The sequence below is a fragment of the Pituophis catenifer genome, unplaced genomic scaffold, assembly GCF_029215685.1.
Source record: "Pituophis catenifer annectens isolate HBS135680 unplaced genomic scaffold, rPitCat1.0.hap2 SCAF_1, whole genome shotgun sequence".
NCBI lineage: Eukaryota > Metazoa > Chordata > Lepidosauria > Squamata > Colubridae > Pituophis > Pituophis catenifer.
In genome coordinates, this window is record NW_027256881.1 from 176,639,074 (window position 1) to 176,654,302 (window position 15,229).

At 37.5% G+C, this 15,229-nt stretch overlaps 1 protein-coding gene across 1 annotated transcript in view; it reads right to left on the reverse strand.

Moving 5' to 3' along the window:
• Positions 1–15,229, reverse strand: part of PIKFYVE (phosphoinositide kinase, FYVE-type zinc finger containing) — an 89,817-nt gene that overhangs the window by 53,435 nt on the left and 21,153 nt on the right. Inside the window, exons 4-10 of the mRNA XM_070933208.1 lie at positions 12,675–12,790; positions 11,873–12,044; positions 10,950–11,157; positions 9,498–9,587; positions 6,253–6,388; positions 4,199–4,356; positions 2,693–2,804 (exon numbers count right to left, since the gene is read on the reverse strand). Of these exons, the coding sequence (XP_070789309.1) occupies positions 2,693–2,804; positions 4,199–4,356; positions 6,253–6,388; positions 9,498–9,587; positions 10,950–11,157; positions 11,873–12,044; positions 12,675–12,790 (992 nt within the window). The remainder of the gene's footprint in view (positions 1–2,692; positions 2,805–4,198; positions 4,357–6,252; positions 6,389–9,497; positions 9,588–10,949; positions 11,158–11,872; positions 12,045–12,674; positions 12,791–15,229) is intronic.

Sequence of the window (15,229 nt, forward strand, 5' to 3'; positions counted from 1 at the left end):
AGTTAGGAACCAATGTTGAGTAAGGGGTAACAGCCTTCTGATCCACAAAATAGGAAGTTTATTTTTCGCATAGGGAATTATAACTTGTCAAACTTTTGTTCTTCTAAAAACTCTCTTGCTCTTAAAAGTTCTATTCTAAATGGGGAGAAAATCTGTTGCCACAGTAATAAATCCCACAGGAAATTCAAATGATCACAAATGCTTGGGAATTCTAGCCCTGAAAATGAGAATGTTACCAACCACCCAATGGACAGCCCAAGGAATTTCTGTTTCTGAAGTATACATGCTTTCAGACGCATCCATATGTGATGTTAACATTTGTTAGAGTTCCTAGACTTTCCACTTTGTTCCATGACATACTTGTTTAACTTGCTGTCCTCTCTCACAGGCATAAAGATATTTAATGAAAGTCAGTAACTCACTCCCCTACTCAGTCACTTATTATTCTTTAGAAAATATAGCTCTACTAATTATTGGTCACATCATAATATTACAGAAAAGTTATTATATTTATTTGTAACACAATTCAGATAACAGCTTTGGAAATATTGGGATCAAGCCAAGGTAATTATGCTGAAACTCAATTTTTGCTTCAAGGTTAGTATACTTTGCAACAGAGGACATATACATACGCACTAATTGAGCAATTTTCTAGCTAACCAAACAAAAATGACATTAATCTGTTGCATCTCAAAGGCCAATTTTGACCTCATCACAAATGAATTCTACAAATGCAAGTCTGAAGCAAGCATTATTGTAGACAGAACAGAAGGAATTTCTAGGAACAAACATTAAGCAATGTTTATGATAAGGAATAATACTGGTATAAACTGGAAATGTGGATTTATCCTTATTTTTCTCCAATGTGCATGTAGTTAAAAAAGCTTTATAATTTTTTCCCTACTATTGAAGTAATTTTATTTTATTTATTTCAAAAGACAGACAAGAAATAGATACAATGCATTTGAATTTTGAAGTTTTGAATTACTTCTTTACAACTGTAGGCAGTCGTTAAATACAGTCTGGCAAAAATGTTTACTGAGCAAATAAATCTTATCATCAGCCTGCCTCCTGTATATGGCAGGATATCTAAACTAGATCTGCACAACTCATAGAGGGAAAGGGCTGCATTGATAAATTAAAACTAATGGTAGGCCACAAAGGAATAGCTGGCACACCAATCAGATGTTCAACAGCTGGCAGAGCAGCAGCAGCAATGGTGCAGGTGGCATTGATGAGGCCTGGAGGTGTTGGAGGTGCTTGGTAGCAAGTCTTTCAAATTGGTGGCAGATCCCTTTTAGTGGCAGCATTGTTAGGTGGGAGTAGAGTTAATTTATGTCTGTGGAGATTCTCAGTCATCCAGGTCATGGTTGTCCCAAAGGTGCTTTTTCAAGAGGCAACTGAACTTTCTGGTTTTCCTTTGAAGATGGAAGCTTCTTCAGCTCTGACTAGATGTTGGGGAATGGAAGGATTTGTATTCCTTGCAGACAGCTGGACATTTGCCTTCTTTTAGCGAGTCATTAAGATTACCTGGAGAGTTATCTGTGTCATCAGGGTCACCTGAGTGGTGCAAATGTATATGGAGCCTTCTTGGAACTATTGAAAAGACTGTGTTGTAGATTGAAGATAGATGTCTTATCCCTCCCCGTCTGTTGAGAGAGGGCTGTTTAATTTTGACACAGATGGCCTCTTTGACCCCTCTTTCAAACCAGCGGTCTTCTCTGTCCAAAATGTGGACTTTGCTGTCTTCAAACGAGTGGCCTGTGTCTTTTAAATGCAGATGGACTGCTGAATCTAGTCCTGATGTGTTTGTTCTCCTATGTTGTGCCATGCACTTATGAAGTGGTTGTTTTGTTTCCCCAATGTACAGAACTGCACATGGCTCGCTGCATTGTACTGTATATACCTCATTGCTCAGTTTATGTCTGGGTGCTTTATCTTTGGGGTGGACAAGTTTCTGCTTTAGTGTATTCTTGTATTTGAAGTGTGCACGTATGTTATGTTGGCTGAGTATAAATCCTTCCATTCCCCACCATCCATTCAGAGCTGAAGAAGCTTCTTGGATGAGAAGCGAAACGTCTTCAAAGAAAAACCAGAAAGTCCAGTTGCCTCTTGAAAAAGCACCTTTGGGATAGAGTTAATTTAGTTTCAAAAAAGTCGGCAAGTCACACAAGGCTGCTTTCCAGGCTGGTTGATCTAAACTGTTACATGTTTGATATCTATATTTACAACCTCCGGATTTTTGTTTTTTTTTAAAGTCTTGATTTATTTTTTTAAAATATCTGTACTTGGATTTTTCTTCTGAAGTTCTTGGAAAATGCCTCCTTTTCAATGAATATTCCATAAATTTCTAACCTTATTACTTGACCTTAGGTAAATAAATTCACTTGTACATATATTTATTTTATAAGCCACACATCTCACTTCGAAAAGTTGCTCTGGGCGGAAATTATCCTTATATTTCTTATTTTCCTTATTTAATTATCAGAAATTAAAATTGCTTTCACACACTTTTTCAAAAGAACAAATGGACACAATTTCTGAATAGTTATTAAGTGAAATGCAAAAATCATCATGAAACTACAAAACTTCCTATTCTGGCTCAAAAGAATCCAAAGCCACAAGACAATAATACACAGTTTTCTCCAAGCTACCCAATCCACACCTAACTTTTCACAAAAGAAATCTGTACCTGTAATGGTCTGTAGAGTGCATACTCATCTCTAAAGATTTGATCATGGTGACTGACACAATCCAGCCAACGCCCATCTACTAAAGCCTGTCCTATTGCAATTGCTTGAGCTCTGGAAATAAGACCATTTAAAACACCGTGTTAATGAATAAATGAGTTTTTAGTTTACTGTAGAGATGTGTTCTGGCAGTGCTCAAAAGTAAGTAATACATATAGAAGGTATAAGATTAAGATGGTTTAAAAAGTGGGCTTCAGAAACCTTTTTTCAACCAAAAAACAGCCAAACTCAACAACCAGTTTGGTGAATTAGTTAAGGTGCTGGACTAGTAACCAGGAGACTCGGTTTTAGTCGTCCCTTAAGACAGTGGTCCCCAACCCCCGGTCCGCGGACCGGTGCCGGGCCGTGGAGTACCTGGCACCGGGCCGCGCAGCGGCCGGGGGACATGAACGCTGCAGCGCAAAGGCTCCTGGGCCGTGCGCAATGGGCCGTGCGCAAAAGCTCCTGGGCCGTGCCCCCACCCCTGCGCGCGCTCAGCGGGCCGCGGCGATAAAAAGGTTGGGGACCACTGCCTTAAGACATGGAAGCTGGCTGGGTGACTTTGGGCCAACTGGTCTCTCAGCCCAATCCATCTACCTCACAAAGTGATTGTTTTGGGGAAATAGGAGCATAGAGTATTAAGCAGACTGCCTTGAATTCTTCAAATAAGGACACAATATAAATCAAAATAATAATTTTAAGAAACTCTATGTCTTTGCAATGGCCTCATAATTTTGCTTTCATTTCATCCTCAAGCTCTATATAAGGTAACTTCAAGTCAACTTTAATTGCTATGCTTTTAAAGAGACTTTTTCCTTTAGGCAAAACCGAAGTACCGTGGCTATCCTGTTCTCTGGGGATATCCTGGTTTGGATGAGTGTAGAGTCCTGAACTTCAAACTCTTCCACTATACCCACCAGGTCACCAAGCTGATTTCTAGCTCGGAGACACGCTTTTGAAAAAAGGATCATTGTCTCTAGCAGTGACCAGCATGGCGAACAAAAGGGGAGGCAGAGGCTGCCCTGTGGAGTTGGGAGGAAATCTCTTGCTATATCACGATAATTTCTCTCCTGACAGTTGGTGAGCATTAACCAATGTTCAGAATCAACCAAACTAATGACAGACTAATGACAGCTGTTATTTGGACTATTTGAGATTGATAAACACAAAGAATATTCTGACTCATTAACAATATATACTGGAAGATAATTAATCGATCAAAACTTAATTATTCTTATCTAAAAGTTTATCCCCAAAAGAATTTTCTATAGCAGGCATAGACTGAGAACAAGAAAGATAAAAAATAAGTAGGATGGGAAAGGGTGGGTTTGCCTGGATACGAAACGCTGGAGTTTAATTATGAATAATTTTACATTCACAGAATCCCTAAATTGGAATAAGCCCAACTATTTTTATCTTGCTATCCTACTTCAACAAACACTGAACAAACTTATGAAAGACCACATTACCTAGTAGTGATGTGGCCATTCCTTATAAGCCAATTGACCAGCTCCTTTCCTACAATGCAGTTGGGGTGGGTACGCAGCCAGTAGCGATGATCTTGAAACTCCATCCCACTGTTGTGATGGCATATTTTCTTCCACAAATCCTTTAACTGAACTGAGTCCTAGAAGACAAAATGATGACATTTCAAGATAGCACATATTTAGAGGGCTTAAGTGTTCTGTCTTGAGAAATGTTGTTTACACTGTTCCAAGTGTTCCTTGTTTTGCCCCTCCCCTTTCCTGGATATACTGCTAAAATAGACAGTTTGTTCAAGAGACAAGTGCACATTTTATTTAAATATTCAGAATTTTAATCATTATTCTTCTGACTGAGAGAATGTTAAAAAATGGATTGTTGGCTTTCTGACACTCCAGAGAACCTTATGATGCCAAGTCTATTGATTCTTTTTCTTTTTAGACAAGTAACCAAAAAACTTTTTTGAACATTTTAGAATTAGACTGGAAAATTAGATTGGTTCGGGACTGGCATTATAGAGTGCCTATATACTTCCACAACACACACAGGCATTGCCATTCATGACTTTTGCCCTGCTTTATTTTTAACATTTCAAATGTATGGAAAAGCAGTTCCTTCTCTTCTACCTACTCCATCCACTTCCTTGCTTTCACTGATGTAAATCTGCATACAAACATTTTTCAGAAAGGAAGAAATTATAGCAGTTGGGGAATCAAACTCCAGAGAACTCCACCTACTAATTAGAATCAATCCTCTTAAAAAAAAAAAAGATGAACTCTGCTACTGATACATATAGTTTGCATGTGTTTAAAAGAAGGATTTTTTTAAATATTTGGACATGGAAGAGAGGTTTGCAATGTGGCAGTGTTTCGAAAAAATCTAAGGGTTAATAGCCCATATATTCTTTTTTTAAGGCTATGTTAATGCTTAATTTTTTTATAAGAATATGGCTGAAAACCTTTCTAGTACTCCACTCTTTTGTAATGCCTCACTAATTTCCTGATTCATTACAATGCTTGAGAGCTTTGATACCTTTCTCCTCCACTAATAATTAGGATTCCCCTGAGAATAAGTTCAGATTTGCATTTAAAACAACAAGCTATTATTCACTATTGCAAAGTATCCAAAATATTCCATGGAAGCAAATAAACATATATGGTCTGGCAAACAACAAGCAGGATTTTGATGGAAGTTATTCAAGCTTGCATAGGAGACACTATAACACATTGCATATCATATTAGTAAATATATCTTCTAACACTAACATGTTTGAGGGAGTTCAGAAATGGAGTTCCCTGCAACATCAAACATTGACCTGCACAAGAAACAGAACATCCAAGGTGAGTCCATGAAGTAGGGCAGTATACAAATGATTGCACAAACAAACAAACAAACAAACAAATAAATAAATAATCAATCGATCAATCAATCAATCAATCACAAGTTACAAAATTCAGAGTTGCGTCAACAAAAACAATTGCAAGCCATGAGAAATATCAAGTCATATATCTCTCATGAGTGTTTGGAGTTAATCCTTAAATAATTGAAATAATATTTCATGCAAAAGCTCCTATGTTAAATTGGACTATGTACTCGTGGAAAAGAAAATACCATACCAACTACTAACAATTGCACAAGCAAATGCACATAGATGTTGCTTTGTAAAGGAGATTCCCTTGTAAAGGGGATTCAGAATAGCATAGCTATGTTTTTAGGCCTACCTAAATATATGCTCTTAAAAATAAGGCTTTTCTTTTTTCTAACTGATGCTAATTTGCCTGTGGTGAAAGACCATACACTTTCTTCACAAGTAGATGATCACATGAAAATAGTTCTTCAAACTTTAAGATTATAATGATATAAAATGACATCATCTTCATATCCTTTGAGGAAAAGTGAGGTACGTAATGCAAAACACAAGCTGTAAACAGAGGACAGTATAAAACAGGTAAACTTAAGAAGTCAAGTACCACAAATGGCAGTAAGATGTTACTTATTTCTGTTGGAAGGATGCAAGATACAAGAAAAGCTTGGCTTGTACCAGAAGAAGTTTGCGTTCATCCTCACTGGTTTCCTTCATGTAGGTTCGATTAGTTTGTGGGCTGACAGATGTCTCATAGGAAGGCACCATGGGAGACCCCGATCGATCCAGAGACAGGTTAGTTATGCTAGCTGATCTGGTGGGTGGAACAGAACAATGCTTGTAATCTTCAGATCACTCCAGCTGTACTTTAAAATTAACGTTTAACAGAACAGGGTAAAACTTCACCACATGAAACACACCAAACACAGGAACTTTTTAAAAGATTAGAAGCTAATTTTTATCATAAAAATTTCTCCTTTCTTGATTTCCCAAATTATAAGAATTAAGCTGCTTGATTTGCTCTTTATGTGGCTTCATGCTGCCACATAAATAATACCTCATCTATCTTTACTTTTTTTGTACTCTGCCATTTTACATTCGTTTCCTAAACTAAATTGCTGCAAAAACTACACCCCATTCACATCTCAGAATAATTTAGGAATAAGCATGTATGCAACTTGACCCTGAGCATGCAGAGTTCTATAGGTTGAGCAACTTTACTTGGAAAGTAAATAACTGCAATACATTAAAGGAGTAAGACCTACATAAAAAGTTCTCCTGCTGCAAAGCAGCGTTCCAGTCTTTATTCCAAACAATGCTTCTGAGGTCTGTATGTGATAGGGGGTGGAGCCCAGGATTTTTGGGAAGCACACCCACATCACTCCCAAAAAGACAGCTAAGACAGGGGTGAAATCCAGCAGGTTCTGACAGGTTCTGGAGAACCGGTAGCGGAAATTTTGAGTAGTTCGTAGAACCAGCAAATACCACCTCTGGCTAGCTCCAGAGTGGGGAGGGAATGGAGATTTTGCAGTATCTTTCCCCCAGGAGTGGGGTGGGAATGGGAATTTTGCAATATCCTTCCCCCAGGAGTGGGAAGGGAATGGAGATTTTGCAGTATCCTTCCCCTGCCACGCCCACCAAGCCACACCATGCCCACCAAGCCATACCCACAGAACAGGTAGTAAAAAAATTTGGATTTCACCACTGAGTTAAGACCATCCTAAAAACTAGAAGAGCCAATGGAAAACAAGCTCATTAATTTTCTTTCTGGCAAATTTGTCTTTGTGAATATCCATGCTTACCACAGCAGCCCACACACACTTTCAGAATTCCAAATGTGCCCATTAGCTCCAAAGAGGCTGGCAATCCTTATCCTAGCTTGTCTTACAATGCTTTTCTAAGTACATCTGCTACTTTTATATTTATAGATATTTAAATTGACTGAGAAGTGATTCTTGCAGAGAACATTCAGTTTCTGAAACTATAAGATACTGATATTTACCAGCTACAGGTAATTTCTTTACAGTAAATTCCCTCAAACTGTTGCATCCTTTTCAGAGGCATACAATATACACTTTCCATTTAGTTATAGATAACTTAAATTTGATATACAGTACAATGTATTCTGTCAGATAACCATGATTTGTCTTTGACAAGGAAGAGCTCCTGAGGGATTCTGCCTAAGGAAGCAATACTTTGAAAATTACTTGTATTAATGTTGGCCAGGATAATGCCTTCACTATGTAAAGAGAACATCTCTACAATCCAAATAAATTGAGAATAGGGAAAGGAGGGAAGCAGAAAGTTTAGTATGAGTGGGTAGATTTTATACTCTTCCCTAGGCACGTTTTCTGTCTTCCAATTGTGATGTAAGATTTATATCAAATGTAATAAGAAGTATAAAAAGAATGAAAATCAAATAGGATGTTTTAAAACAAAACCGATAAACAAGATGTAGCAATCATTATACAATATCTATATTATACTAATTAGAGCTGCATGGTATTGTGCTATAAGGAGAGCAAAAATCAATACAGAATGGTTCTCTTCTTGTCAATCAACTGTTCTCTATGGCACATAGCTAGAACTACAGATATAATTCCCATCATACTGCTGACATATAGTAATTCATCAAAGCACTACTATCCCAGCTCAAGTGAAGTATTATGCTCTCATAAGTCCACACACCCTTTGCAATATAGCCAATAAGAATCAGTGAGATCATATAATGAAACCATCCCAGTGTTTCAGTGTCATAAAGGTCTTTAGAACACCATGAATCGAGAGCAAATGTGATGATGGCAGGAACAAACAACAGAGTAAGGGGAAATGTGTTATTTTTCTTATCTGCAAGTTGATTCATAATTTGGGTATCTAAGAATGGCTATAATTTTGGAAATAATTTATGAAAATGTTTAATGTTTAAAGGTTAGAAAGTAGAAGTGGAATTTAATGGAATAAAATCAATAGTAGTAGGATGATAAAATTAATTTTTAAATATCTTATGGATTAGTTACCATGTTTCCCTGAAAGCACAACCTAGTCAGAAAATAAGTCCTAGTCTAATTTTATGGGGTGGGCCTAATATAAGCCCTACCCCAAAAATAAGCCCTAGTGAAAGGGGTGGGCATGACCAGCACAGGAGGGAGCCCTTCCCTTCCCCAATCACCTCATGGCTGCTCGGCCCCTTAATCATGACACGCAGATCAGCTGAGCCAGCGAGGGCCGGATGTTCTGTTTCTCCGGGCCGCGATTAAGGGGCCGAGCAGCCATGAGGTGACTGTGCTCACTGCCTCCTGCACCTCAAAAAAATTAAACCATCCTCCTGAAAAGAAGCCCTAGCCATTTTTCCGGGGATCAAAAGAAAATAAGACCGGGTCTTATTTTCGGGAAATGACGGTATCATCCTTTTCTGATGAAAACTGATGTGTTTTAGGGGATTGGAATGGATGACCTTCCCAGTCTGGATGAAAGAGTGATTGACTCCCCAAAGCAAGAGACTACTTGAATTAGAGAGCCATGAACTAAGATTTGGATGGCATACCTATTTATGGTATCACAAGATTAAGATAAATGTTGATTTGAAAAATCATTTTGTTAGATGTACCATTCTAAGGATTCTCTATGAGATATTTCTTTGGGTGTCACCTCAGCAAGTCTGCTTTAGAAAAGAAATGATGGCAAGGCCAGACTTATGTTCAAACAATACACCTTATTATAATACACTGTATTGGAATTAACAGAAGACAAAAGGTCTGTACTCTCTAATGCAGACACTTTCATCAAGACATACAGTTCTTCCAACAGTGTACTAATGTTCTTTTGATTCAGGCATTATGTTGTTTATTCATACAGTCAGCAGTACACTGCTTTAAAAAAGCATACTATTTAGTATGGGGGTGACCTCTAGTTGGATCACTTACCTATTCCGTGCAGGAGACTTCCCTGTTTCCTCCTGAACTGATCCAAGGCGTGTTGATAAGGTAGAGGATGAAGAATCTGGGTGAATCAAGCTGCAAATTAAGGATATTACATTTAAGCAGCAGTTAGCACTGCATTGGAGAAGTTAATATCTTCTCCCCTTTTAAATGTAAATTTTAATTTGTTTTAAACTATGGGGTATTTTAAATTCAGCCAAATTATTTAATTCGTTTTTTAATCTATTTTAAATTTTTGTATTTATGTGTTTTATCTTGTGGCTGTTCACCACCCTGAGTCCTTTGGGAGAAGGGCGGTATAGAAATTTAATAAATAAATAAATAAATAAATAAATAAATAAATAAATAAATAAATAAATAAATAAATAAATAAATAAATAAATAAATAAATAAATAAATAATAAAAAAACCATTGGCGCAGGCTGAAACAGCAAGTCGTTCTGTGCTCCCAAAAAGGAAGGGAGGGGTGTTGCTATACAAGCAAAATCCCAAAAGGATCTTGAATTCAAAGTGTTGGGAAGTTCTCTCTTTGCAACCTGTTTCCTTCTTATATATAGATACATTATTCCAGATCCTCAACAAGATTATTAAAATGATCATACATTAAAAAGTTTTTTCTTATACTGTTTCCAATCCTGAATCTCCAAAGAACCATTCAGACTGCATATAGGTAGTACTTGATTTACAACTGTAATTGAGCATGCAATATCAGTCATACAGTAAATCATGATGATCGTTAAGCCGTCTCTAGCTCTCACCCACCAGCCCACGGGACATTTCCACAGCGCCTCCCCTGCATGTGAATGCAGAATGATAAGCCTAACAAGAAGGGAGGCAGGGTCAGCTGGGGGGGATCAGTGGCGGGGAGGCGGTTGTAAATTGAGCGGGCCAAATTTTGTTCACATGACCACAGGGGCACTGAAACAGCCGTATTTCATGGGCCATTTTTTCAGTGCTGTTGTAACTTTGATCAGATAGATGCTGAGTGAGGACTACCTGTATATACTCAGACACCTCTTCCAATTTCCAATACAACAACATGAAAAATATGCTGGTAGAAAATATAGTTCCGTGTTTTTGAAAAATATAATTTTCAATTTTCAAGTTCCAAGGAATGAAAGTAATAAAACTGAGATCTCAGGAAAAGATGGAGCTCTGTTACAGTATTTTCTTGATAAGAAATGTCAACACTGGATCACAGAAAAGTCATTGAAGGATGACTGAAATATGACAAATTTTCATTATGACAATATAGGAATTGCATACTATTGACAGAGGCCATAATGTCCTGAAAAAATGTGCAACTGTGCACCTAAGAATGTTAAAGCAATAACTAAAGTTGTCTGAACAATGCTTACTAATTGGGGGTTATAAAATTAGTGTAAGTCTGAACAAAAAACAGATTTTCTAAGCACTTAAATATAAAGATACTGATACCTTTGCCAGGCAAGATCTTCTTCCAGGAAAATATTACGACTAGCTTTTCTGCTACCTACAGGAGTACGGGGTTCCCCAGGATCCAATACTGATAAACAGCTTGATGAATCAGATAAAGCGCTCAAGTCTTCCCCAATGGTATTACCTTCTGTGGAGTGAGCATAGTTTAAGGCTATTTTGCGACAATAAGTGCAAGCTCTCAGATCACCTATGAGAAATAGAAGAGATTGCTTTTTAATCTGAAGATTTTTGACATGAAAAACAGATAGTTCCTACTGTATTTGCTTTATTTCAAATGTAGGAAAATTCTTTTATCATGTCTTGTACCCATCCATCTGTATCAAGAATCTAAAGAAAACTTTGACATCAACATCACTACACAAAATATGAGCTAGATTTTGAACAGAAAGCATAAACAGCATGCACCAAGGCCTTCAATATATACAAGAACAGAAGACAATCTAGCAAAACATGTTTCATAGCAAAAGGACAACCTTAACCCCACCCACATCATGCTTATCTTTAACCAAAGTGTTGCAATCAGAATACTGGCTCCAGAACATGGAACTTGGGTTGGTCTGGCCTTTCCATACTTGCCACCCATTCTTCAACCTGGAAGAACAGCTACAGGTCAAGAAATAAGATGGATTTCTATCCTGACAATTTCTGGGAAGTGTCATTGTGTTTAGAAAAACCAGGAATGGCAAGGCATTACATGGTTGCATATCCATGGGTTCACCACAAAAGTCTTCCTAGTATTCAGCTGATGATAGTATGGATGTTACTGCTTATGAATTCTTACTGGCTGTTTCACCCACTATGTTTTGGGTCAATATGAAATTCATCCTCACCCACCAATTCCAACAGAAAGATAATTTCTTCATCTTCTCAAAAGCTAGATGTTTGATTACACTTCATCTTACCTGTATAACCCATAAATTTTCCAGGGATTTCCTGGTTACAGCATCGGCTACAGAAAATTTGCCCACATAACCGACAGTGATGTCTGCGTCTAAAAGTAGTGAATTTTTCACTACAGTCGTAACATTCTTTACACTGGCTATCTGGCATCCAGTATTGTTTGAGGTCACTGTCCTATGGAAGAAATTTGCTGTTTAGTAAAGGAAACAGTTTCAGAGTGTTCTTTCTATTTCTAAATGTGAGTCATATCATGGGATCTCACAAGTTCAAAATTAGATTAAAATACTGATTTATAGGTTGAATAGAGTTGAGGTATGAAACTCAAATTAGATTCAGAACACGGCCACATGAAAGCTTGTTTATAATGCATCAAAATTCTCCAATCTTTATAGTTGCTATAAAATAAATAATGGAGAATGCACTGCTCCTATCTTTTAAAAAGCTATGTCCTGCTTAGTTTACCCAAGCCAAAGGATTTCACTTATGTAATGCTCTGAATTTAATCATTAAGCAATAGGATTTGATTTAGTAAAAGGTAGCTAGAGGAAAGAAAATTTTCCAACTCGTACATGAGAAGGAAACCAGATATATCACACTGGAAAGGTATGAAAACTGATTTGCTATTATTGTCAAAATTAGTAGACAGCCGTTGCCCTCATTGCTTCAAAATATATTCAGCAGTAGCAGTGTTCCATAATTATCTATACAAATTCTAAATACAAAATGGGATTTTATAAAAACAAACAAACACAGAACTGATTTCAGGATTACTCAAAAACTATTAAAGCAGGCATAAAGCAATACCTGACTTTTTCCTTCCATGATTTCTTTGAGGCGTTTTAAAACTGTACTGAGGCTTCTAAGTTGAACAGCTGTCCTAGGATCATGACCACTGAGAGGAGGATCTTTTCTTCGATTGTCTGGAAGCAAAAGACAATAGTTGCCATGTGGGATCCTGGTTCTCAATGAATGGACAATGAATGGAAATCCATTTAGAATACAAAAATGTTATATACAGAAACTTTAACTTCAGTTCTTTTTCAAACTGAAATCAATGCAGTGGTTAACTTCCTGAATTTGAATATCTTTCCTGTAATACAGAGTATCTTATTCAAAGCCACGTTTTGTGAAAAATAGTCATTTCAATTATAGCCAATTTTCAAATAGCCAATTAAATTATCTTTAAATAAATAAGAGACAAACCAATAAAAAGCATTTGTCAGTTCAAAGAAAGTTATATGTTATAAATTGGTAAATTTATTTATTTGAAAGAAACCTGGATTGATTCAACAGACCTTGCTTTCTGAAAATTCAATTCAGAAACACAGCATTTAGTGTCGAGAGCCCTCGACACCTCGTCGGGTAGCAGCGGTCCTGACCTTACTCCTGGACTCGCAGCCTGGGCTCCTTAGCGGATCAGCGGCACAGCTGGGGGGGGGGTCTTGGGCAACGATGCCATATCACGGTGGTGGAGGGGGGTGTTAACTTCAGGAATTCAGGCGGTCGGTCACTCCTGCGGCCGGGATAGGGCTGGTGCCTTTAACGCTCTCCGCCCTTGCGGAGCCATGGCGCATGCGCTGTAGTCGCCCAACCCGGAAGGGTGTGTGCTTTGACGGCGCGAATGTTTTAAAGGCGTTGGGAGGCAGCCGCTCCCAACGCCGACTTTGTGCACATCGCACCAATGTCACCTACCGCTACCGTTGTGGCCCGATTGGATTAAAGACTTCATGCACACCAGAACTGGCATTCGAGTCATCCTTTCCTTTTGGGTGAAGCAACATACGGGGGGTTTGACATTTAGTTTCAAAAATGAATATTTCAGACTTAACAAAAAATAAAGTCTTCTTCAAGTTGGGATTGACCCCAACTGACTCCATGCACATCTTCTTTCTCACAGCAACAATACAGATGCAGCCATTTTCTTCTTTGAAGAATTTTTTTTACCTTACCAACAGCTCTGGGCTTTCTTTATTTTAATTAACAGCTGAGATACATTGAATAATTACAAGTCTATTTGGGTTCTTTCTAAAAATAACAATAAAAGTCTGAGGAATGAAAGGCAAATGAGATTGCCAATTTCAAACTGAGTTATTAAACAAAAATATATGTGCTGTAGACACAGAACTAGTATTAATATCCCAAATATTACAATCTGTATTAATAGGTGTTTACGAGTTTATGATCTATCGATTGATGGATCATAAACCTTAGATCCCACTCTCTAGGGCTAAGTCAGCAAAAATCTCTGATTATTGATTCAAGGAGGATGGGAACAATAACTATTTTAGAGAAAAGTCAGCTAACATCATACAACATTTGCTATTAAAATTTTATTATTTTGTTTTGTCTTGAGAGTTAGAATACAGACACTGTATAAACTGCTGAATAGGAAAAGACCTCACCAATTCTGAGCACTTTAAATAAGAGAAAAAAGACTGGAGTAGAGCTAAAGAGTTAAAATATTTTTGAAATCAAGGCTATAAGTACACAACCCTAAACAGTTTAGTTTTAAAAAAATTACCTCAAACCTGCACCTTAGCAGCGTAGGAATCTACAGAAGCTGAGTCAACTGTTTCAGGGAGAAAATATTAATTTGCTTTAAAACCAGATAATTGATACTCGTTTTCTGAAGTCACAACGGTGGCTTTGTATATAGAATTATAGCAATTAATTAGCCTTCCATTAGTTCATTTAATTTCTTGTATTAAATCAACCAGCCAGCCACATATTAACAACAGCAAGATCAGCATGTTACAGGAGAAAGATTTTGTGTGTTTTATCAGAGTTCCTTAATGACAATGACCTTCCTATTCTATGACTATTCTATATGAATACAGACTCCCCCAGTTTTGCAAGCCTCCTTTTTTTTGTTGCATTTCTCCACTAAGGACTCTTTCATATTTAAAAAGAAAAGTGCCTCAAGTTTCTTACCAATTGCATAGTTCTCCATTAGCCAGGCATTTTGTTTTCCTCTCCTGTGCAGCAGAACAAACACGGCTCCGCTGAATGCACTGCTTTATATACCACTCATGTTATGTGGAATACTGGCAGCACAGCCAAGAAACAGGCACAATAACTGTTGCTGTATAATGGCCAGGCTCCCAATTTTGGAAGAACAAGAAACAAGGTTTGTCTTTGTAAGCTGTGCCAGAGGGTGTTACTAACAGCCATCACCCAGCTAGAATCTATTTGCCAACCACCAAGCCCTGAGGAAAAGCATAGTGTCACCTCTATGGCTGATTTTAATTAAATTTAATTTAATATTTAAATTTATATACCGCCCTTCTCCCGAAGGACTCAGGGCGGTGAACAGCCAGAAGTAAAAAACATCAAATACAAAATTTAAAAACAATCTAAAA